The sequence below is a fragment of the Medicago sativa genome, chromosome 7, assembly GCF_051527215.1.
Source record: "Medicago sativa cultivar Bolivia chromosome 7, Bolivia_mono, whole genome shotgun sequence".
In the NCBI taxonomy this organism is placed as follows: domain Eukaryota; kingdom Viridiplantae; phylum Streptophyta; class Magnoliopsida; order Fabales; family Fabaceae; genus Medicago; species Medicago sativa.
Window position 1 is genome coordinate 102,437,849 of NC_140755.1, and position 25,032 is coordinate 102,462,880.

Consider the following 25,032-nt stretch of genomic DNA (forward strand, 5'->3'; position numbering starts at 1 on the left):
TTCAACAAAACAAATTAAAATCAAAATAATGCTTATTGTTAATTTGCAATTGTTTAAATTATCATTAATTATTTTTATTAGAGGTCATTTTTAATATTAGAGCCGAGCCTCCAATTTTATTGGAACGGCCCTGAATTGACAAGGACATTGAATTTATCATTTCAAGGAAATAATTGCACCAATTAGAAAAGTTGCAGCTGCAGACCCATTAGGAATATCAAGCCGACGCTTGGAAGAGCTTAGCAGAAATTTTCGGTTGTAAAAACATCTTAAATGGATAAGGTTCTTATATAATAAACACTTGTTTTATACTAACATGTTGTAGATATCAAGTATTCACCATCCTTTAACAATACTAATCTTTTTTACTAACCATATACAAATTTCTTACCATTAAAACCAATTACATGTTCGCAACAAACACTTTAATAAGGCTTGTGTGTTTCTCAACTAATACAATTGTTAATCAAAACACCATACTTTGAATTAATTAATTAATTCACGATTAGATACTTTTTATTGAAATACACCGGTAGTTATCGGATATTTGCTACTTGTAAGTGTATCCATTATCTGCTATATAATTATAATTTGTTATTTTTCTAAACGAAGTCTAAGTAATTTTTTATTGCATTCCGCTAAAAAAAAAGTAATTTTTGAATTGTTGAAAGAAGACTAATACAATTTGTTATTCTTTCAAAAATAACTCTTCGTTTATTCTTTGAAAAAAGAGTTATTTTTGAATTGTTGAATGAAGAAAATGTTATTGACATATATTTAATAGTAATAAATATGACCATTTATAACAATATTTTTATTATTAAACTAAAGTAGTGTGTGTGTCATAAGTTAATAAACTTTTATTATTAAACCAAAAGGTTTGCTAAAGAATAAACATCAGATCAAGTTCGTCCGAATAAAATATTTCCGATATATAAATTTAAGCTAATCCTCCAGACAAAAAGGAAAAGGAAAAAAAAAAAAAATCATCCTGTAAAGAAACACAAGTAACAAAAGGTTTTCAAATTAAGTGTAGCATTAGTTCCATACAAGAGGGATATAACATTACAATGACTGAAACTCCCATTGTCTTTCAACAGTGCACCATAGTAACCATAGTATGTGACTATGTGAGCAACAGACCAATTATCGTAATCTCCATGAAATCTGCAGCCAAAAGAACCAAAAGTCCTAATTTATCAAAACACTTCATCTGGACCTCTTTCTATACAACAAAGTCAATAGTATTTGATAGTTTAAAATATGATAAAGAAACATTCCCCACTCCAGCAGATTTGGGACAAAAGAGTACAGTCGCAGACATCAAATGATCGTTGAGAACAATGTTGATGCTTCCCCTCACATCAGTAATACAAATGAACTTATCAAGCTTTTATACGGACAACAAATGAACCTGCCAAATAATGTGTAAAAGGATATTGATCAGAGAAAAATATGTAAACAAGACAAATGGTCATGCATTGGTTGACAATTTTAGAGCAAGAACAAAGATGCTTGGAACTGTATTTGACACAAAATGAAGGAATTTGCAAGCAGCAATGGTAACAGTCTGTCATGAATAGATAGGGCAAAACACACTTAATGTGATGACAATGACAACATGTACTCCAGGTATAAACTGAATATGTGAATATTATCAGAGTTTCAAATCAAGCTGAATCAGTGATGATATTATTAGCCTAAGATGCATACAGGCCTGCCAATATTGAAGTTATGTTCGTGATTTACTGAACACAGACCTGAATCATGAGATGCTCTAATATTTATAAACATGGAAAGCATAGACCAGCCTATAAATGCCTAGACCCTCTTATGTGTGAACTGTGAAGACAAAAAGTTGTTTGAATTGTTAAATAAACAAACATGTGCAAACATAAATTTTCTATAAAAGTGAAAATTAAACATCCTATACTGAAGCAACCAATGCAGGGGCTGGTAGAATCATACTATCATAGCATTCCACTTTACTATCAGCACCTTTTGAATAATTTTATTCCATAATGGAAAGAGATATATAGATCACAAATAATTTAAGAACTAACTTAGTGACATGATTGTCATTGATTAGAACTTAAATAAACTAAAACACTTAAAAAAATAAAAAAAATAAACTTCAGGTTTATTTCTAACTGGAGGGTGAGACTTGGTGCATCAGACAAGCTGATGTTTCCTGATCACAGAGATAGTTTTGTGACCCTCTCGGGTCTCCACTCATAGGGCTAAGGCTAAATACATCTAATCCATATCAGACCCCACAATAGTAGAAACCCCATGCACTAAACCGCCCCTTCTTGGTTTTTTACCATAGAGAATCAGTCAATGATGAAAAATGATTCTTCTATTTGCAAAAACATACAAGTTAGACATGATTGAAACACACACAACTTCACCCAACAGAGATTTGATCAATAAAACTATATCCAAAATCTAACAAAGAAACTTTAAAGAGTAATGATACTCTCACACTACCCATTGAGTATGAACTAGTCTAGACCCTGTTTAAACATTTCCAAACAGATCAAATTATTCACATCAGACTTGTCACATGCAAATTGTGCATCCAGAAAACACTAAAAATGAAAAGAAACTCTTCACTATCCTTAAAAAAACTTCTCTTGTGTGTGTGTGTGAGAGAGGGAGATGGGGGGATACGCACATGCTGGAAGGCTTGATATGTCTGCAGAAACTGCACAGGGAATTCCCAAGTTGGAAAGAGCTCCTCTAATGATCCCACATGGGAAATAAAGATGCATGCTCATCGCCTGTGCTGCCTTACTTTCAGCCGTAGGTGCAGAATAATCCTCAACTGAACTAACATTATCAGTGGATGGATCAACCGACATCCGTGCAAGCCACGGAAATTTATTATCTTGCAACACAAATGTACCCTGCAGCAGAACCAAATAACAACACAACCATCGAAATCAGAACACAAAAATACCAATATATATCTATACATTCAACGATTTCAACTCACCCTATGGTTAGTTTTCAAGTTGTCTATCTGCTTCTTAAACACCTCAGACCAAAAATCCTTGCAAATGAACTTAATTGCCTCCAAATGATCACCAAACCGAGGCCGCTCCATCGTATATCTGAATTACACACATCACATTTATCCAATTCATTGCAATTTCATCATAACTTACTTCATCCATCCATCCATCATAACCTATCTGACCCTGACACATGTGACTACATTCAATTATTTCATTTTCTCGAATTACTACATAGGTCGTGCTTCATGGATAATAATAACTAATCAATCATAGTCTAACCAATTTGTTTACAATTTCATGATACAAAAGCAATACAGAATCAACCTTCCAAAAATAATTAACATGAAGAAATAGAATAATCCTACTATGGTGTGTGATAACAGATCTGGACGAAGATGAAGAAAGAGAGAATTAGGGTTTGGTAGAACCAACCTTTCAGAGAGCTGTTGACCGACCTGATAACCAATGGCTTCGATCCTGCGAGCAGCAAGTTCAGGTTTGTTGGCATAGAATCGATTGCAATAACAAGCAACCATCTCCGTCATCAAGCTATCAACGCAACTCTCTGAAACTTCCCTCACCATTTCCACTCTATGAAGAAAATGGAAGAAGAAACTGAATCAAATTGCTTTTTTTGAACTCTGATTCTGAATCTCACTACAACTCGCTACTCATCATCGTGTTTCCTTTGCCTCTTCCAGATCCATATAAGGAATTTCTATTACCACCCCTTTTTTACTAATGCACCTTCCTTTCTTTTGTCAAAAAAAGGCAAAGACCAAAAAAGAAAAGGAAATTACTAAACTACCCTAACACTTATATGCATGCAATCCTACGAAATGTCATTAAAGAGAAGCTTATAGAGCTCTCGCTAGCATTTTTATTGTCTTCACGTCTAGTGGATTAATTTGAACTTGGCAGTTTAAACTCAAGGTTACGGATACAACAGACTAAGGTGGTAGTTCCCTTGTTGTACTTAACATTTCTTGATATGATCAACAAGAGAGATAGAGTGAATATTCACAAATACATTCTCTGCATCTCAGCATGGAGTGCATCACAATTCCCAAGCTTACGAGAGTCTACACCTTTATCCATCGGCCATCTAAATCGTGTAACAATCATCCACAACATGCAATGTTTAATTTGTCTTTATGTGCTCTATCATAATTGAGCTTCACTCATCCCTCTTGAAAGCTTCTTCCAACCAACCAAGTACTAGTGTCACTAGATGATGATGAGTGCAACTATCAACGCCTTTTGCCTAACCTCTGAAAAATTTCTTCAAAATAGCTTTGTTCCTCCACGTCCACATGTTTAAGCATGCAAACATGAAAATTGAGATCCAACTATCATCTTTGTCTCCATGCAATTGATTGGTGATGTTCTTGAAGATTCAACCCATGCAATTCAAAGAGACAAAAATAGGAACCACCACCACACCAACAATCCAAAAATAGGAGCCATCATCCATGTGAAAGTTTGATTTTATGTGAGCATTTCCACGCCCATATTTTCTTCCACTAACGCTCAAAAGGTTGAAGGTCCTTTTGTTGAGTGATATAGGCACTCTGAATCGAGAAATGACAAGTATTGGTTCCTCTCTGATCGATGGCATCATGGTCCTCTATGATAGTGGCCGCTGGGAGGTCTAGGATTTGATGAACGGTGATAATAATATATTTTTAGTAAGAAAGTTCTCGTCTCGTTCACAGGCCGGAATCAATATTAAATTTTTTATGATATTTTTTTTATAGAAGATACCTCGACCTTAAACATTAAGAAATATGGAATGGAAGGACTGGTTTTGTCGTGTGTGTATAACTTGACTAAACTTTTATTAACATAAAGAGGAAATTCTAATTGCAAACAATCAAGAAGTTATAAACATTTTAGTTACAAATCTCAAATCACATAATATACTCTATTGAGAAGAAAAAAAACACTTAATATTATTTGGTGGAAAATTGGTAGGGAAAGAGAAAGGGAAAGAAATGATTTGTCCTAATTGTGGTATTAATTACTAAAAGTTCGGAGACCGTTACAAAGAAAAGTCACATGTCATACATCTCATTCAATGATGTTATGTTAATGATTAATGAACGAATCCCCAATCCTTCCACAATAGATGGACACCACTCCAGGCTTCCTCTTATCTTTGTTATTTCATTTTCTTACAATATCTGTTTTTTTCTGACATTGTTTGTTTTATCGCTTCTCAGGTAATTGTTATAATAGTTATAATGCAAATAATTATATTTTATCAAAGATATTCAATAACCAATTTCTTTTATATCTTTAGTTTCAATTCAAGGAGATAAATATTCATACCAATCTGAAGATCACAATACAAATCACAAAGCAAGGTAAGCAATATCAACGTATCATTGTGTATAAAAATAATCCACGATGATTCGATCGCCTTTTAACGATTATTCTTAATTTTTTTGTTTTGTAGATGGATAGGCGGAGAATGTATGATAGGCAACAAAGCTCAACGGGAACGCCAACATCACCGTCTTCGCCGGTAATGATGTCGCCCCTGAACCGACATGCTCGTGCAGGTTCCACTGGTTCTGCCATGAACAACATCGGGAGAACACAAAACAATGCCACAAAAGCCGCTGCTCAACGACTCGCACAAGTTATGTCGCATCAAACAATTGATGAAGAAGAAGACGATGACGACGTTCCTCTTGACTATTCTGCAATTAGTGGCACTAGAAGCATCGGACTTGGTGGTGGAAGAGCAGCGCGGCCTCGTTCCCCTGTGGTAGCTATTATTCCTTCCTTACTTGTATTTATATTTTGATATTGATATATTGAATGTTCATCCAATTCGAAGATGTTGTTGCATTCTATTAGACAGTTAAGAGTACTCAAGAACAACCTCCACCAATGAGACCGCGTTCACCTATGGTAAGCTTCATGCTGATCACATTATTTTGAAAATTGTATGAGATTTTGAAACATTTAATTTTTGTGTTGTTTCTATTAGTCAGTTCGCTCTACCCAGGAACAACCTCTATCTGCAAGATCACGGTCACCAATGGTATAATTGGCTTCAGTAACCGCTTAAATTTTAGATCATGGTTTTTTGTTTGAAAATTTGAAACTTGTGGTTTGTTGTTTTATCAGAAATTTCGCTCTGCTCAAGAACAACCCCAATCTGCAAGACCACGTTCCCCTGCACCAGTGGTAATTGGCTTCTTCAATCTCAATTTAAATAAAGGCACAAGTCACCATCCTTATTCCTTCAAATCTTACTTACTCATTCAAAACAAATAAATTACTTATTGAAAATTCATCAATTCCATAAAAATTAACAGCACATTTTTTTAGTTTTTTATCTAAGATTGTGACCTCGTTATTGCTATCGAAAATCAAATAAAATATTATACGGTAAGGATCAATTTTATCGTAAGAAAATATTTAAAGATTGAAACACGTTTCATAACCAAAAATTTAGAGAGACTAAAAGTATAAAAATGATATACACTAGTGGAAAGACGAACGTGTGAAATTTTTGCTATTTTTATTGTGCTACATTTGTAAATTATGAAAAGTGTTTTTTATGAAATTTTGATTTTGATTAAAAATATAAGTAGGGATAACAATTGGACCCAAGCCCAATGAGCACCCGCAAAAAATACCCACAATGGACGGGTAAATACCCGCATTGTTGGGTATGGGCCTGGGTGCGGGTACGGGCACTCTAGTGCCCACCCCGCCCCATGCCCGCACATTATATAGACTATACCAATAATTTTATTTATATTAAATTTAGTTAATTAATCCCATGTCTTTGATATTTATTGTAATATGCATTTGTTTTTTTATATTTTAGATGCTTTTTATTTGGCTAAATAATATGATGTTTAATATTTTATGTTGATTTAGCAGATTTCATATCATATTTTAATTATGTTGTGATATTTTTTGTTATTTATTATCTTTTTGTTGTTAAATTGCGGGTAATGGGTGCGGGTACGGGCACTTAGATACCCATAGGGTATGGGGACGGGCACCAAACTTATTGCCCACGAGGGTATGAGATCGGGTATGGGGATTTTCTTAAAACGCGGGTATGGGGATGGGCACTATAATACCCTGCCCAATGGGTACCCATTGCCATCCCTAACTATAAGTATAGATAATTGTGACTTTCAAATTATAAAAAACCCAAAACATAATAACTATATTTTTTCAATGACAACAATAATATAGTAAATATCATATAAACTAGGCTTAATTGCAGTTTTAGTCCCCCTATTTTCACCAATCTACATAATTGGTCCTTCTATTTTAAAATTTGACAGTTTTGGTCCATTCATCAACTGGTTGATAAAAAATATGGTGAAATGATGTGTTTTAAATGCTGCTTTTAATAAAATTTTCTTACAATTTAATTTATATTAATATATTTTTTTAATCACCGTATCATATATCACGACATTTAAAACATATCAAATTACAAATTTTTAGTTCTAAAATACGATAGAGGGACCAAAACTGTTGGATTTTAAAATAGTGGGACAAATTATGCAAAATGGTGAAAATAGAGAACCAAAACTGCAATATGAGACTCCCTAAAAAAAAAACTGCAATATGAGACTACGAGTCGTTATCTTTTTTACTTACATCAACATTATAACATTATTATAGAAAACTTTATTTAAGGGTGTAATTGAAATAATAATAAAATTCCCCATTCCAAAATTCCCCATTCCTTTATATATATAATAGATTCAAAGCTATCTTGAAGACACATAAGTGAGATTGGTAATGCACCATGCACAAATTTGACTTATTGAGATATAATGTGACTATCTTAATTGTGCACTAAATAATTAGCCTAGATATGAATCTTACATGTATGTTCCTTAATTGGAACAAAAATATAGAATTTTGATCTTGTTTTTATTAGTCAGTTCGCTCAATTCAAGAACAACCTCAATCTTTAAGAACTATATCTAGTGTTCGATCGTCTTTCTCTGCAAATAATGCTGAGCAAACTCCACCACGAATCTCCACGCATGCCAATCAGGGGGAGCAACAACCACCCTCTGCTCGTTCAACAACGACAAATCGAACATTTGATTTGTCTCCCTCTGCACGCAGTTTAGCTATGTCTCGATCGACTCAATCCAATAATGTGAACAATGATCAACCTCCATCTGCTAGAGCAAACTCAGGGCGTCCTAGTGGACTTTCTAAAGTAGTTCCCTTGGTTCCGGCTAGTGTACCTATCACACTTAGGCCAGCCACTTCTGGTAACATTCCTCAAACAGAGTCTATTTCAGATGGCAGAAAAGACAGAAGGTAATATAAAAAAAATTCCTGCTCTTCTTTCTTTGCATTTTGGGTTTACATTATTCTTCTTGGTTATTTTCTATATCTTTCTTATTTATTTATTTTGAAAATGTCAATTAGTATATTAGATGAACGAATAGTTCATGCAAACCTCTTTCATATCAAACATTTTTCTTTTTAATAATATGTATGCATGCCATGAAACTACGACATGACATTGTGGTCCAAAGTTTACCTCTAAACACGTGTAATATTATGCATTTTTTGTGAACATGTAGATTGTCACTTGATCTTGGGAGTATGAAAGTAAGAGAAAATTTGAATCCGCAACAACGTTCTCCCACTGAACTTGAGGATGAGGTATGGTCGATGACACTAATAAAACAATATTAATGGTTATTACACTCATGTATTCATAATTGTGTTATCTCAATGTTACCGATAAAAGCAAACAATCTTGTATTTGCACTTACTTTTTCCTTCCACCCCCTTCCATGTTAGTGCACTTGTATTTTTTTAATCTTCAACTCCCTTGTCCATACATAATTGTTATCTCCTTATAGGAATCTACTAATTAGATGTAAATTCTAATGCAGCTTGATATGCTACAAGAAGAAAACGATAATTTACATGAAAAGGTGACAAGATGCAACATATTGAGTAGTTTATTCTCTGTATAGACATTGTGGTTTTTTTTTTTAATACTTTATCCTTGGTGCTTATAATTGTAACATTGAAATTTAGAAGAAATAATCTCACATGAATTTTGGTTAAATTAGATATGTAACTGGCTTAACACTCCCATTGAAACATTGGTTATTATAACATCAATTTTTTCTTCATACTTAAAGGTGGTTATGTTTTGCATACACATATTTTGGGTATGTCATTCTGACATGTGCATCCTCAGCTTCGACATGCAGATGAGAGATGCGAGGAAGCTGAATTGAGAGTTAGGCAACTAGAGCAACAGGTAATACATTTTTGGAAACATTTAATATGTGCATGTTTCTTTGACAACCTTTTTTTCATTATTTGTCTTGTGCACAAACCATACCGTAAATAGATCAATGACTGAGAACTTAAGTATACAATAGTATCATTATACACAAAGAGGATTAATTTACCAACATGAATATGATGTTCATTTAGCCAAATACATCAAATCAAAAGGCAGTAAAAAAAATCATTAAAGAAAATATATTCTCTTTGTATAAATTTGACATGTATTTTGCAAAGAAAATACATCTATAAAAAAAATGACTTGAAATCATATAAGCATATAAAGTATACAAACTCATTGTAGAAATATTTATCTTAATTTATCATCTACAGAACTATGTGTATAGGAAGTTTGTCAACAAATAATTTTGATTTTAACTAAATAGTAGTTGTATATATTTGAATACATCAAAACAATTTACAATGACATCTAAGGTTGTATCACTACACCATAAATTTTAAATCTTATATATCGTCAAACATATTAAGTAACATAATAATATATCTTAAATTAAATATATTGGTATTGAAATAGTGCTTCAATATTTTGAGTTTGACAAAATATTATATTTAGTATCAAATGTCCTAATTTTTCTCCACGTTTTCCTTACAGATTGCTAATCTTGGCGAAGGGGTAACTTTGGATGCTCGCATATCAAACAGGTAAGTTTAATACTGAGACAAATGGGTATGACACAAAATCCACCATGAAGATCACACACTACAAAATTTGTGGTTTGACAGGATAAAATAATTTTCCTTAAAATTTTATATGGTTTAAATGTTAACATTGTTGTCCACCTATAATTTTATAAATCCTCCCAAATTATGAGTATTTCAATAATTTTCTACATTGATAAAATTTCATATATACACTTATTATTGAATCTATTTCAACGCGTATTATTTAGATTTTGAAGGAAATTCATCCACGATTTAATCGAAGTTTTTTTTTTTTTTTTAAGAAAATAATCATTTGCAGAAGAAATACTAGTTGAGATTAACAACAAAGACCGTATTAACATGTGTGTAAATTCATGTTTCAATACAACAACACATGGTGAGGTGAACATACGAAAAACCACAAGATGTAAGCCTGATTTTCCTAAATATTTTCTATTTTTTGACATGTGTTTTTTTTTTCTTTTCAGGAAAGAGCTGCGACAAAGGGAGGTTTGTCGAGTTTTTCTTTTACTAACAATTACCTTTTCTCTATGCATTCATCATTATATCACTATACTTATAGGACCGTATTAGGTTTATATTCCTAGTAGTTGTGTGCCTATTACTTGTGTATCATTTTATCAAAGATATCATTATAGTGATCATTTTATCTATAAAACCATGTTGGTTTGATCTCTACTTTTACATATTTTGGTATTTTTTTAAAATAGGATTAAATTAGTTTTGGGTTCCTACAAATATGAATTTCGTTTTTAGTCTTTGTACCTACTTTGTAGTCCATGCAAATACGAAATACATTTTTAAGTCCCTAAAAGAGTGACTAAAAGTATATTGTTTGTATTTTGTAGTGTCCATATACACTCCAATATCATCCTCCGGATAAAACAAATTGTTTTTTTTATCTCAAATAAAATTAATTTTTTATAAGAACTTAAAAATCCACATCAAGTTGAAAATTACCTTGCAAGCCTAAGTAATTTTAATCAAAATGGTCAAAAAATGATAGTCACGCACTCATATAAGAGGCGCTTTTGCTACAAGCTACATTTTCTAATTTATCTTTAAAATACATGTTTCACCTCTTCGCAAAATTCCTTTATAGAGTAGTGCAATGAGACTCCCGACAATGATTAAGCGGACATTAATTAATTATTTTAATTTTTTATTTTTTAAAATTGTCGCCTCCTTCTTTAAGAGATGAGCAAAAGCTTTTCAAAATTCTGAACTATAATTCTAAATATTAAGAGGTTGACTAATATCATTCTATTTTTTACAGGCTGCTATGGGAATTCATTCAAAAAATCATGGAGGTTTTCAAGGTGGTACATCACTTCAGACGGATGCTGAGGTATCCAAAATTTTACCTTGTACATTGTATGATTTTGTTTCATATTCGGATGTCCATAAGCAATACACTCATAAATTAAATTTAAATATCTCATATATAGGAGGCAATGTCTACATTGGAGAAGTTGCGACTTATAACTCAACGAATGATACTCACATCGGAAGAAATGGTTAGAATTTTATGTTGTTAACGATGCATTCAAATTGAAAAACTTATTTTGTTTTGTGGTTTCCCTTTCTGTCTCTTAGGAAGAGGTTGTTTTGAAGAGGTGTTGGCTAGCTCGATATTGGAATTTATGTGTTCGACATGGTAAGATCGTTTAATTAGGTTTTCATATATAAATTTTGAAGAATGTAACTTATATGCATATAATTTATGGATATTTATTTATTTGATAAATCTCAAGTTTAACTTATTTTACTTGCATCTTTGTTCTCTAGTATGAACAATGCTACTAAGAAAGATTCTTGACTCTCACACTCTATAACAAACACTTATCAACATGCTTTATTAAGAAAACTTTAAGCTTTTATTTTATAGATAGATGTGTAATTAGCAATAATTGATTAATTGAATTTCTATTTTTTTATTTTTTTAAAGTCACTCTTTAATAATAAATGAAAAGGAAAAATATTTCACATTCCTTTTGATGACAATAAATTGTTTCATAGGTATTCATGCTGAGATTGCCGAAGCAAAATCTAAATACTGGTCTACTTTTGCACCTAACAATCCAATTGATGTCGTATTGGCTGCAGGAGAGAAGGCGAAAGTTGAAACAAGTAATGTTTATATAGTACGTTAGATTTTTTTTTTTTTTGTATTCCTATTTTTGTTATTTGCATTTTATTATGTTAGAAGAATTCTTAAGTTGGATTATACTAATTTTAAATAGAAATATCATTTTTTTACTTTATCGAAGTTGTATATGACCTAAATACAGAAAACTCGATTAAAAGCTATATCTTATTCAAATATATTTTAATAAAAAAGTACAAGTTGCATGATAATGTTATAAATTTATATAATAAATAAACATATTAATGCAAGTGGTCTATGTATAAATATAATTACATATATTATATATTTTTTGGTAGTGTAATCTTTTTTTTGGTAGTGAATTACATATATTATATATGTATATCACTTTGGTTTAGATTCTTTTAGAAGAAAAAAAAAAAATCACTTTAGTTTAGATTGAATTGGATATGTTTTAAATTAAATTTAATGTTTGATCTAGCTTAGTAAAAAAAATAATTATAATTTTTTGTTTGTTTTGATTTTGGTTTATATGATTGTCGATTAATCATTTTTTGAAATATTTATTAATATATCCCTTGAAATAATATATATATATATATATATATATATATATATATGTATGTATATGTGTATGTATATGTGTGTGTGTGTGTGTGTGTGTGTGTGTGTGTGTGTGTGTGTGAATGAATACATATAAATTATTTACGTTGATATTTAAAATAATTTTGTGTGCTTAATTTTCTCTCAATTTTTGAACTACACTGCAGATCTCGATTTAGAGGATATAGAATATCAACGTGACTTGAATGAACTTTCTGGTGAGGGAAATATTGAGAACATGCTTTTTGTTGAGCAAGGCTTGCGGGAATTGACTTCTTTAAAGGTGTCTACTAAATCTTTATTTTAAAAATGTGCATCCATGTCCTTCATTGAGACAATATTATTATGGGTTGGTTAAGTAAGCTAGATATCGGTTAGATATTTATTATATATGCATATGGATAAATAACTTTATAATCAATTTTAAATTTTTTATTGAACGAGATCAATGAACACACTACTTCATATTCCTCTAGTAGTTCAATTTGGTATCAAAGGTGTGAGCCTAAAAAAGTGAACTCTTGTTTAATGTGATCTTCCTTAATGATTTATTTTTTCTTTATTTCTTTTAGCACATTTGCTTTAAAGATCTTTAAAGATTAATGCCATAATTTTTACCTATATTCATTTGATAGTTAGTCATGGGATTTTCTCGTTTCTCAACCCCTCATAGGGAAAGTTTTCAAGTGTAATATATTCCTTAACTACTGCTAAAATATGTAAGATATGCATGAGAGGTTCAAACAACACAATGATCTTCAATTGAAAATGAAGTTGTTAAGTTGTAAAAGGTTTGTTTTAGTGTAAACTGCATTTCACAAAATCAAAATCCTTCAAAAAGAAGTTAGTTACTATTAGATTATGTGCCTCATGTTTCAGGTGAGACTTTCTAGTATGTGACTCTTAATGATGCACCATCGTTCAATAGCCGACATACTCATAGACTCTTTAATACATGACACTCCACTTGGTGGCTCCTCATCTAAATTTATCTGGTTAAAACCCTCCAATGGTCAGAATCCTTTATGGATAGTCTTTTCCAAATAGTCAATCCTCTCCACAAAATAATCAATGCTATGAGCATAAGCCCAAAGAGAAAGGCCAATTTAAAAGATTTTCCTATTAGGTCAGAGACCTATTTAGTTAATACTTCTCAATGTGAGACTCCTAAGTCTAACATTAGGTCTCAAGATCTTGCATAATATATTTGTAATGAATGTATTCTCGTTGTCCTTATAGGACTCGATGGAAGTTCTAATCAAACCAAAAGTCAAACTTTTTCCATGGATCATTTCCCATCGTTTATCATGTTTTCCTCTTTTCATTCAAGAAGAGAAGCAAAAATGGTTGAGGAAAACAATGGAATATTTTAGTAACAACTTGCTTATGCAGTGCAATCCTCCCAGGGTTCAAAGGAGAAGTACTCTATGAACCACGTAGAGAGAGACAATGATGTTCACATTCTAGTATCCTTGGATGGACAATGGAGAAATATTTAGAACTTCATGAGCAGTTTGCAAAAGATATAAAAGTCTCATGATCTTCATAAACAATGAATTAATTCATTGATTATAAGTCAAAACTTACACACAAAAATTTACCTTATATTGTGTTAAAACATATGTCAACTATAAAGTAAAATTCATGTTACTATACCGACGACATTGAATGATTTGAGCTCAAATTCTACTAATATGGTCGTATAACTTTATCAAATGATAAGAAAGATTTTAGAAAAATATAATGACATTTAGTATTCTCTTAAAATTTCTCGATGTGCATATAAAGAAAATAAAATCCTTGTGTATTGTATTCATTTATCAGTCGCAATTGGTAGTTACCAAGAAGAACAAAAGAGGTCTTTCCCAAATCAATATCTTCATTGTAAATTTTTTATAGGTAGAGGAAGCATTGGCAATTGCATTGGCTCAACATAGGCGACCAAATTTATTAAAAGCTGGGTTTTCAGGTGCAAAGTTCTATAATATATATACATGTGCTAATTTTATATTTTCCAATGTAGTTCTCATCTCATATATATTTACACATGTATGTACATATTTTTAAAACTGATACTTAGTGAGTTGCATTTGTTTATTGGCTTTTGTCTTTATTTTTTTTGTTATAGATGACTTGAAGCTTCCGGTTGAAGGGCAATGTGATGCGTTTCGTAAGTTTTCCATGCTACCGTTTACATTTTCCATTATCATCATGTGGTAAAGTGTATAAATACAATGTTGGGGGAGTCGTAATATTGTTTAGACTTGTGTGGGATCTAAAGTAGTATTATATTCTTGACAAAAAAAGTAGCATTAAATAAGACAATGATTCTGACGTGTTATAACTCACTCGAAAGTAATTTTTTATTCCAGAATTGAGCCAGGAGGAGGCTCAAGATGTAATTTTTAAGCAGGTACATGCAAACACATATTCATTTTTGTTTGCTCTTTCATTTTCTTAGATAATTTACTCCTCAGTCACGTTCTACTTTTATCCTTACTATATCTCTTACAAATATAAAAATGAATATGTCACTTTTTTTTTTTGAACCAGAAAAAAAAAAACATTTTAGGTTGTTATAGTTTTATTAAATGTGTCATGAGTTTTTTGTTATTATAGTTTTTAGGTTGTTTATTAAGAGAGGTTCAGATTGAATTACATTTGATTATTGACTGGTTCTTTCTTATCCATCATGTTTGTATAGGCATGGCTTACTTATATATGGAGAAGAGCAAAAAGACATGAAATAGAACCAGAGATAGCGGATGAGCGATTGCAGTATTGGATCAATCATAACTCCAAGACACCTACCTCACAAGATGCAGTTGATGGTATTGTCAATCTCATTCGTCCTATATATTTTAGTTTGCTTCAAATCTTAATCACTATTACAATATAGGTTCACCATATCGATTTTTTTTTTTTTGAAAATTAAGGCAATGTTTACCTATTTTAGTTTTGTCTTATTTAGCCACTTCTTCAGTATTTTTTCTGTCAAGTCGCTTATTTAGTTAAGTGAGGATAAAATTTGTAAATTAGATCTCACTATTTAAACATAACTTGTATTTTGTAATTTTTACATTGCACAATAAAAAATCTTGATCTAAGGTATAATTGACCGCACTCTACAATCAATTATCGTGATTTCATGTGAGTTACTATTTATCTATGGGAAATGTTAACTTGTGCCCTTGGGGCACAAGTTTAAAAACTATACATAGAAACTTTTTTTTTTGAAAGTGTGCATTCAATGCATTCAAGTTTTAAAATTTTATCTTTTCAATGCAAAAGTTATCTTTTAATTCCATTTTTAACTTCTTAACTTGTGCCCTTAGGGCATAAGTTAACATGACCCTTTATCTATTTACTTTTGATTTGCGTTTGTTGTTTAACATATTTCTTGTGCAGTTGAACGTGGACTTGCAGAGATTAGGAAGTTGGGTATTGAAACACAACTATGGGATGAATCTCGCAAAGAATTGGAACAAGAAACTAACAATTCCAAAGCACCGAGTCGTTCTGACTTTTGATTGATAATTGACAACTAAAATAGGTTTTTTCTTTCAATTTTTTATCCTGTCACATACCATTCCAAGGTGAAGCTGTCTATCACAAAGTCTTGGATGAATAGGTTACATCTTTAAGTGTATTATATTTTGTAGAAACAATGTTCTCAATTTTTATGATGTTGTAAAAAAAAACAATGTTAATAATAGATTAGAATTATATTTTATTTTTCTTTAAGAATTGCAGTTTATATAAATATCATCACTATTTACCCTTCTAAAAATATAGCGACCACTTACAAGAATTAATGTAGAATATCATTAATAATTACTTTCTCATGCTTATAATAATATTTTATTGTTTAAATTACACCAACCTTTTTATTAATGCAATTTTTTTTTACCGGTTCTTTATCAATTAATTGTCGAATAATAGTTCATGTTTCATATATTTTTCTAATTATAAAAGTTGCGGGTACATGAAGGCTAACCTAGTAAAAGAAAAAAAAACGAGAAAAACAAAACAATCATGATCACATAACTCAATCCGAAACAAATTAATAGACATCATGCACAATCCAACGCGCTCACGTACGAACACGAAATCAAATTGAAAAAAAAAATGAGGTGTATAGTCGACGAATATCAAACAATATCTTCAAAGCGGGGAGTGGATCCCATCGTCAACACGCTAACTAATAAATCCACACACACACAACTATTTGCGGCGATGAACAACAACAAATTAACAATCATTTTTGGCCCATATTCTATTACCAAGGTAAAAGCAGATATGAAGCTATGAAGCATACAAATCTCAACAAATCTGAAACATCAAATAATCGTCAATCAAGAACACAAAACACAATCAGTTTTACATCGTAACAAAGACATGAACCCAAATTATTCTAATTTCTATGTGGGAATTAATTTAATCTTTTTGTGTTTGACTTATTTATGTTTCGAAATTAATTAATGTAGTTAGCATAACAAAATGCTTTTAAAGCTCTAGTTCTCTAGGAAAGTAATATGTGGTGAAACTGATAATTTGTTTTCTTGAAAAAAAATTCATTACTTCTCTGTTTAGTAATTTCTTTATATGTGTCTTGGTTACTTTTCTTTTATGTCATGTATTTCGTTACTTCGTAAATTGAAACGCATGATGTAAGTATCATGAATTATGTATAATTTATGAAATTTGAATGAATTATATATGGATGTTTAAAAGTTAAAGTTTTTTGATAATTAAAAAAAGTTATTATCTCTAAAAAAAGTTAAAAAATTCGTGGGTAACCATGAATACCTCACTACCTGCGGGTTATCCGTATCGTGTAGAGCTATCAAAACGGGCGGCCCGACCCGTTTAGGGACGGCCCTAACGGGCTTCAGGCTTTATCGGGTCGGGCCAAAAAGCCCCGTTTGAAAACGGGCTTGAAATATACTACCCGAGCCCGGCCTACACGGGCCGCGGGATAAACGGGCCGGCCCGTATTAAAAATTACATTTTTTTTTTTGAAAAAAAAATGTACTATAAAATACTCCTATAAATTTTTTTATAAATAATATTTTTAATATGTTTAAATAATGTCTAGCAGAAAAATAAATTGTAAACATTTTCGTACAAACGTCGTAAACTAAAACGGTTAGGAATACAATTTTAAATAAATTAGATACGTTATGGTTATAGATATTTATATATTTGATCTTTAAAATTATAAATAACGAAACGAGTAAATATAATTTTATATTACATTTATATTTGTGTTAATTCATTGAATTTTCACTTTTATTTTTTACTTTGATAATCAACTAAGTAAAAAATTATTTGAAATATATATATAAATTATAGGATTTTTTTTATTACGCGGGCTAACGGGCTACCTGCGGCCCTTTCGGGCTAGCCCTAACGGGTACCGGACTTTTTAGGGTCGGGCTAAAAAGCCCTATTAAAATTCGGGCTCAATATTTAAGACCCAAGTCCGATAATTAATCGGGCTAAACGGGTCGGCCCGTACGGCCCGACCCGTTTTGACAGCTCTAATCGTGGGTATCCACACGGGTACTGGACAATCACGGATATCATATTTATCTAACTGGACAGTGACAAATATCATACTATATGTACTCATGAATACTCATCGATATGGATGGGAATAGGTCAGGCCATGCCAGACTTTGGTAGGCCTGAGTCTGGTCTACGAAATTTTTTGCAAGCCTGAGTCTGACCTATGGCCTTTCATAGGCCTGTAAGCCTATTTACAGGCCTACTTCATATTAAAGTCATTAAATATTCAATTTTGTCTACTTTTAAATAGGTCAAATTGGCCTTAAAGCCTATTTCACCACAAGGCTTGTCTATTGCTATAAGGTTTTAAAAACCTATTTCAGTGTAAAGCCTCAAAGTCTATTTAAATAGTCCATTATTTGAGTTTTCTTCTTGATTTTTATTCTAATATAAATTATATTTTAATATAAATAAAAAAATAAATTTTAATAATATGAATAAATAGGCCGGCCTATCAGGCTTCGTAGGCTTTTGTTGATAGCCTGAGCCTGATCTATTTACTTGAGATTATTGCTCTCCACCCAGCACGTTTTGCTCGCACCCTGCAAGCCTACCAAAAATACCCTTGCGCAAGTTAACTTGCGCAAGTGTTAATTTCTGCGCAAGTTAACTAACGCTACGTGAGTTAACATGCGCAGCGTTAGTTAACTCACGTAGCGTGTTGTCTTAAGCATGCAGACCACCTAATTTCGTCATTTCTCATCTAAAATCTCAAAAAAATCTCACTCAAATCACCCAACTCCAAAATTCCTTCAAGTTCAAATCAAATAACACTCCAATAACAAGTAAGTTCTCATAATCAAACATCATTAACCTTTTATGTTTGCATGTTAAATTTTTTTCTCTTAAATTAGAAATTTTTTAGATTTAGAGTTTGTTTAAATTTTGGTGTTTTTGGAAGGAAATCATACAATGTTAGGATGTAAATGACTTGTGTTGCTTAAAATGTTTAGATGTTTGCATGTTTATGTTGATTTTTTTAGAATTTTTTTTAGAATTAGGGTTTGTTTAAATTTTGATTTTTTTTTGCAAGATATGATACAATGTTACATGCAAATGAGTAATATTGCTTAATTATTTAGATGTTTGCATGTTTATGTTGTAGTTATCATTTTTAGGGTTTATGTATAATATGCACACCAAGTGTTTGATTAAATGTTTGAATGAGTTTTTCATTGATTATTTTTAATTTCTATGTGTGTAGATTTGAAACAATGGCCGGGTGGATCGACGTTCATGCAACATTCAACGACGGAGAACCTCAGAGGTTGAAGTTTCGGTGCCTTGATGTATCGTTAAGAGATCTCAAGGATCAACTGAATGAATTTAACCAAGGAGTCAACCCAAGAGACACAAGGAGGGTGCAAAATATTCTGTATAAACGTCCAAAGCTCGACGAGGGGAGCGTATCATTCACTTGGGTGGAGTTAAAGAACGACGAAAACGTGACGAGCATGTTTTGGGAGCACACCAAGTTCCAGTGGATCGATATGCGGGCGACGTTGCTGAGATCAACTGAAGATATCATCAACAGCTTGATTCCGCCAGAAGTGATTCCACCAGAAGTTCGTCATTAGTTAGGGTAAGGTGCATTCAAACTACAACATTTGTCTCACCTCTGATATGGGGTAATTCGAACTTGCCAAACGGCGAGGACTCAAGCATTTCGCTCAGCCTTCATGTTTTTCCTTTGGAAAGATTAAATTTTTGTTTGGCTGGTTTAGATGAAGGTATTAAGTGTCAAGGAATGGACCTTATTTCGGTGGCACTGGAATACATTCATCTAAATCAAGCCTAACAAAAATTTATTCTTTTCAAAGGAAAGCATGAATGCTGAGCGAAATGCTTGAGTCCTGTTGTTTGGCAAGTTTGAATTTACCCCATTTCAGAGGTAAGACAATTGTTGTAGTTGGAATGCACATTCCAACTACAACAATTGTCTTCCTCTGGATGGGGTAATTCAAACTAGTTAAATGGCAGGACACCGGCATTCGACTGAGAGTGTTTTTATTCCATTCTAAATGTTAATTTCTTGTTGGCTTCGTTTAAATGATGGTATCGAAGTGTCAAGGTCTGGACCTCATTCCGTTGGCTCTTAGATGCTATCATTTAAAACCAAGACCAACAAGAATTTAACATTTGGAATGGAATAAAAACACTTCTGGACGAATGTTGGAGTCCTGCTTTTTAGCTAGTTTGAATTGACCCCATTCAGAGGTAAGATAATTGTTGTAGTTGGAAGTTTCATTTCCGAATGTAATGTAATGATAGTTGACGTACATGTCTTTTATGTAATGTAAAGTAATGATACCACAATGTAATGTAACGTAGATGAAATTATATCTAAATAAAATTGTCTAAGAATTAATGTTGTGTACTTATCGAATTTATTTATTCAAAACGCCAATGCAAATATTTATTTGAATTCACGCTGTCGCAATATTTATTTGAATTCACGCTGTCACAATATTTGTTCGAATTTTATTGAAATTTATTTTATTGACTTTATTCTTCTAATTTATTTTATTGAATTCACGCTATCGCAATTTTATTGACTTTATTATAAAAAATATATTGCGTTAATTAAGTCACATTGCGTGACTTAACTCACGCATCATATAAGCTGTGCGTGACTTAAGTCACACACGTTATAAGCACTGCGCAAGTTAACTTGCGTAAATTGGCCGGTTCTAAAAACTGAGGCACAAACGTTTCTTGGATGGTAGTCAATGTTCTTCAATGGTTTTTGCACGTTTTCCTTCACATTTGACCACGTTTTTTGACTCATTAATTGCTATATACCTCATACCCCCTATAAAAACCCTCACATGCTTCCTCTTTTCCTCACATTTTATCATCCCACTCTTTCTCTTCTTCTTGCTCTGCTTCTTTGTTTCTTATTAGTTTCTAGGGTGGTTATACCGCTTTAGGTATATACCAGTGGCTTCTGGGGGAAGTAGTGGTCGGTCCGGTCGGGAAAAGGGCATCTTGATGTCGTTTTTCCCAGGACTGATCACTATTTCCCCCAGGAGCTATTTGGCATATACCGAAGAGGGTATCAAATAAGTTTTGACCTCAAGAGGACATTAAAAAAAAAGTTAAAAATCAACCTTATTTGCGCGACTTAACTCGCGTAGTGCGTGACTTAAGTCACGCATAAATACAACGTACGTTAGTTAAGTCACGCTACGTGACTTAACTTGCGCAAGAGTATTTTTGGTACGCTTGCAGGGTGCGAGCAAAACGTGCTGGGTGGAGAGCAAAATTCTTTACTTAAATAAATTTTTTCAAATGTCTAAGCCTAACATTTTTCATAAATAGATCAAGCTTAAACAGACCAGGCCGTAGGCCCTTGTAGGCCGGTCTGACCTATTCCCAACCCAACTCATCAACATCCTTAAAAATGTTCATACTTTCATAGATCATCATCATCTATAATTGATCATACAATTTGGTATCCGCTATTCTTACCGGTAAGTTAGATGAGAGACACATAGCCTAATTAATGAAATTCGACGAAAAAGAAAAAAGCCTAATTAATGAATGAGTAGATGAGGTTACCAAAAAAAGATGAGAGAAACATAGCCTAATTATTAATTAATGAAATTCGACGAAAAAAAAAAGCCTAACTAATGAATGAGTAGATGAGGTGGCAGTTGGGGGTAGGTGAATGTAAGAACAGTAGAGGCGTGGAGCTCGTTTGTGTCCTGCTCGCATATATACAAACAGGCTGCTTCATTCATTCATTTCATTTCATTTACCTAACCTACTCACTTACTCACTTCTAGATCATTCCTTCCTTTTCACTTCTCTTCTCTCTGGGGGTTTCCTGAGGTATGCATGCATCAATCAATAATTTCTTCATTTTTTTCTTCACGTGTTCTCGGTTTCTCTCTGATTTTTTCTTTTTGTTTATTTACGATCGATTGTTCGTAATTTTTTTTTGTTATAAGATTGATCAATCACTTGCTTTCATCCTGATTTGATTATTCATTCGAGAAACCTAAGCTATCTCGCGGATCTGTATCTTTTTCTCCAAAAATTTAATTGTTTTGTTTATTTATTAATTTTTCAATTTTTTTGTTGAATTAAATCTATATCTGGGATTTGGAAGAATCCGAGTCAGTTAGTATCTGTTTGGATTGACCTATTTGAGTTTATGTACTGTCTGTTTCAGAGAACGTGTGAAAACAACTTACGACTTTCAGTCATAATCCGTTTTCAACTTATTTTCACAAGTTCTCCCAGATAACTTATGAAAACAACTTTTAAAAGATACATAAATAATTTAATTTTATCTTTGTTGTAGAAATGACTTGTATTAAGCGTTTATCTTGGTAAGCGCTTACGATATAAGCTATAAATCAAGCTGGGTCTTAACTAGACTGAATCTATTTAGTGATCAACTAACTTAACAGTGTTGAATTTGGAGTTCTGCTTTTGGGCTTGATAACCTTATTTTACTTGCAGTTAAATCATCAAATTCCTTATATTATTGGCAATTTGCAAAAGAAATGCTTTAGTAATTGAACAAAATTTTATTATGATTGTAATTTTTTAATGTTTTGTAAGATTTTATTGGTGCTATTGTTGTTAGATTTCTGTGAAATTCAATCGACCAATTTGTTTTGAATAGTCTGCTTTTTATACTTTATATTGTTTATCTAACAAATGTTATTTGTCTTGCGCATTGTATTTATCACCTAGCTGTTTTGTTCTTTAGATCACATTGAACAATGGTGAAGGCTGTGGCAGTTCTCGGTAACAGTAATGATGTCTCTGGTACTATTAGCTTCACTCAGGAGGGAAATGGTAAGTTTCAACAGCGTTTGGTCTCCGCGAAGATTAAGTTTTTGTTTAACTCTACTGTGTGCTAAACCAAATTGATTAACATGTATTGTGAATTCTGCAGGTCCAACCACTGTGACTGGAAATCTTTCTGGTCTTAAGCCTGGCCTCCATGGCTTCCATATCCATGCCTTGGGGGACACCACAAATGGTTGCATGTCAACCGGTAAAGTCCTTGGACAATAATTTGTTTCATTTTTAATATCTCAAGTCACTATTGAGTATGAGAAGAAACAAATTTTAAACTCTCAATTTCCTTGAATGAATATAAAGTGGAGCATTTGCTTGAGAAATTTTTACTCTTGTATACGTTTTATACATTATATTCTTTGAAGTTCCAAGTTGAGAATGAATTGTGTTAGAAGAGACTTAATTCAAACTTCTGCGCTTCTATTATTTATTTAATTTAATACAAAACTTCATCTTTTGAATCTGTTTTGTTACAGGACCACATTTCAATCCTAATGGTAAGGAGCACGGTGCCCCTGAGGATGAGACTCGACATGCTGGTGATTTAGGAAATGTCACTGCCGGTGATGATGGTATGGCTCTGTTCTTTTAGTTATCTTCTTTTCCAGGCCACTTGATTTTATTTTTTTGTGACCGGTTATCTTTAAAATGTGCTTGTTTGATTTTTATTTTAAAATGGTTTCCTCTGGTTGTGTGTAACTCAGGAACCGCAAGCTTCACTATTACTGACAATCAGGTATGTTACTCATCTCTTGAATCATGTTATTCATTTCTAATGAATTATTCTAAATTGACAACAAGACCTGAGAGTTTACCCTCAAAAAAAAAAAAAAAAAGACCTGAGAGTTTCAACTTTTAATCAATTGCTAAATGTTCACAGATCCCTCTCACTGGACCAAACTCAATCATAGGAAGGGCTGTTGTTGTTCATGCCGATCCTGATGATCTTGGGAAAGGTACATATCTTAGTCATCAATCGTCCCATTTTTTGTTGAGGGAAGTTAACACAATCTTTTGGAAACACTTTTTGTGTTTGGTTAGCATTTTTAAAAGTCTATTTAATTGCCTATAAAGTGATCGTCACAAATTCAAGAGTGTTTTTAAAATAGTGTTGCTAGCATCAGCCTAGCTCTAGCATAATATGACACAACTGTTTTTCACTTTCATCACATGTTACAGCCGTTTCTTATTTTACGATAATATTTTGCATAACATTTCATCTCGGTACTGCTGTATAGGTGGTCATGAGCTTAGCAAGACTACTGGAAATGCTGGTGGCAGAGTAGCTTGTGGTAAGCATACGCATTTTGATAGTAAATTCTGTTTTTTTAAACATTCACTGTGCGGTATAAAAAAAAAACGGCCGTGATGCAAAAAATTAAGGTTCAAACGATCTTTAGAGGAATATCAACAACTATACAGTGAGAAGTTCTGACAATCATGGATAACCTTGAATTTGTTACTGAAAACATTTATCCTGTTACTGTCTCATAGGTTCTAACAGTTTATCCAAATTCAAGATTCAGTTTTCATCCCTTCATTTTCTAATTGTTATCTTGATTGTATGAGTCTTATCTGTTCCCCATTTGTTGTAGGTATTATTGGCTTGCAAGGATGAACTTCCGGGATACATGAAGTTGGAAATGTGCGTGATGATATGTCGAAGCTTTAGAAGAATAAATTGCACTGATCCCATCTCTTGCTTGTTTAGGTCTGATATGTACTGTTGAATTATGTGTTTTTTCTTGTGTCGAAATCTCAATGGCTATATGACTGCACTTGGTACTCAATTTATGACTTCACCTGAAGTTACTGTCATGCTTGTTTTCCGTTTGTGGTATGATCTTAAGGAAATATGAGCTTTTAATAACGACTTCATATTATATCATCTTCCGTAAACAAAGGATTAGTATA

The 25,032-nt window shown here is 32.4% G+C and overlaps 3 protein-coding genes across 3 annotated transcripts; 2 read left to right on the plus strand and 1 right to left on the minus strand.

The window, feature by feature from the left end:
• Nucleotides 1-1,008: 1,008 nt before the first annotated feature.
• LOC146911469 (Transport protein particle (TRAPP) component) lies at nucleotides 1,009-3,698 on the minus strand. Its single transcript, XM_085725117.1, has 4 exons — nucleotides 3,453-3,698; nucleotides 2,999-3,116; nucleotides 2,678-2,909; nucleotides 1,009-1,414 (listed from the first exon to the last, which is right to left on the minus strand). Exons 1-4 carry the CDS (start codon nucleotides 3,602-3,604, stop codon nucleotides 1,386-1,388), a joined length of 531 nt encoding a protein of 176 aa, XP_085581243.1. The 5' UTR covers nucleotides 3,605-3,698; the 3' UTR covers nucleotides 1,009-1,385.
• A 1,444-nt stretch (nucleotides 3,699-5,142) lies between these two features.
• On the plus strand, nucleotides 5,143-16,453 carry LOC146911470 (fas-binding factor-like protein). The gene is made up of 22 exons (XM_085729522.1): nucleotides 5,143-5,242; nucleotides 5,323-5,386; nucleotides 5,479-5,793; nucleotides 5,886-5,939; nucleotides 6,019-6,072; nucleotides 6,159-6,218; nucleotides 7,948-8,342; nucleotides 8,612-8,693; nucleotides 8,930-8,971; nucleotides 9,244-9,306; nucleotides 9,949-9,998; nucleotides 10,487-10,508; nucleotides 11,290-11,367; nucleotides 11,468-11,536; nucleotides 11,616-11,676; nucleotides 12,039-12,149; nucleotides 12,897-13,012; nucleotides 14,629-14,698; nucleotides 14,858-14,899; nucleotides 15,102-15,142; nucleotides 15,434-15,560; nucleotides 16,138-16,453. The coding sequence occupies exons 3-22, from the start codon at nucleotides 5,479-5,481 to the stop codon at nucleotides 16,257-16,259; spliced, it is 1,974 nt and encodes a 657-aa protein (XP_085585648.1). The 5' UTR covers nucleotides 5,143-5,242; nucleotides 5,323-5,386; the 3' UTR covers nucleotides 16,260-16,453.
• A 5,594-nt stretch (nucleotides 16,454-22,047) lies between these two features.
• Nucleotides 22,048-24,988, plus strand: CSD1 (copper/zinc superoxide dismutase 1). The gene is made up of 8 exons (XM_085725119.1): nucleotides 22,048-22,134; nucleotides 23,024-23,112; nucleotides 23,213-23,314; nucleotides 23,595-23,690; nucleotides 23,823-23,854; nucleotides 23,999-24,074; nucleotides 24,357-24,410; nucleotides 24,714-24,988. Exons 2-8 carry the CDS (start codon nucleotides 23,037-23,039, stop codon nucleotides 24,734-24,736), a joined length of 459 nt encoding a protein of 152 aa, XP_085581245.1. The 5' UTR covers nucleotides 22,048-22,134; nucleotides 23,024-23,036; the 3' UTR covers nucleotides 24,737-24,988.
• The last annotated feature ends 44 nt before the right edge of the window (nucleotides 24,989-25,032 follow it).

What these genes read in the sequence shown, in the direction of transcription:
- LOC146911470 (XM_085729522.1), top strand. Translation starts at nt 5,479, where the DNA reads ATGGATAGGCGGAGAATGTATGATAGGCAACAAAGCTCAACGGGAACG. An exon ending in AAGATGTAATTTTTAAGCAG is followed by an intron (nt 15,143 to 15,433) that starts GTACATGCAAAC and finishes ATGTTTGTATAG; the next exon opens with GCATGGCTTACTTATATATG. An exon ending in CTCACAAGATGCAGTTGATG is followed by an intron (nt 15,561 to 16,137) that starts GTATTGTCAATC and finishes TTTCTTGTGCAG; the next exon opens with TTGAACGTGGACTTGCAGAG.
- LOC146911469 (XM_085725117.1), bottom strand. Translation starts at nt 3,604, where the DNA reads ATGGTGAGGGAAGTTTCAGAGAGTTGCGTTGATAGCTTGATGACGGAG. An exon ending in ACTTGAAAACTAACCATAGG is followed by an intron (nt 2,910 to 2,998) that starts GTGAGTTGAAAT and finishes GTTCTGCTGCAG; the next exon opens with GGTACATTTGTGTTGCAAGA. An exon ending in CATATCAAGCCTTCCAGCAT is followed by an intron (nt 1,415 to 2,677) that starts GTGCGTATCCCC and finishes ATTATTTGGCAG; the next exon opens with GTTCATTTGTTGTCCGTATA.
- CSD1 (XM_085725119.1), top strand. Translation starts at nt 23,037, where the DNA reads ATGGTGAAGGCTGTGGCAGTTCTCGGTAACAGTAATGATGTCTCTGGT. An exon ending in TGTCACTGCCGGTGATGATG is followed by an intron (nt 23,691 to 23,822) that starts GTATGGCTCTGT and finishes TGTGTAACTCAG; the next exon opens with GAACCGCAAGCTTCACTATT. An exon ending in TCCTGATGATCTTGGGAAAG is followed by an intron (nt 24,075 to 24,356) that starts GTACATATCTTA and finishes ACTGCTGTATAG; the next exon opens with GTGGTCATGAGCTTAGCAAG.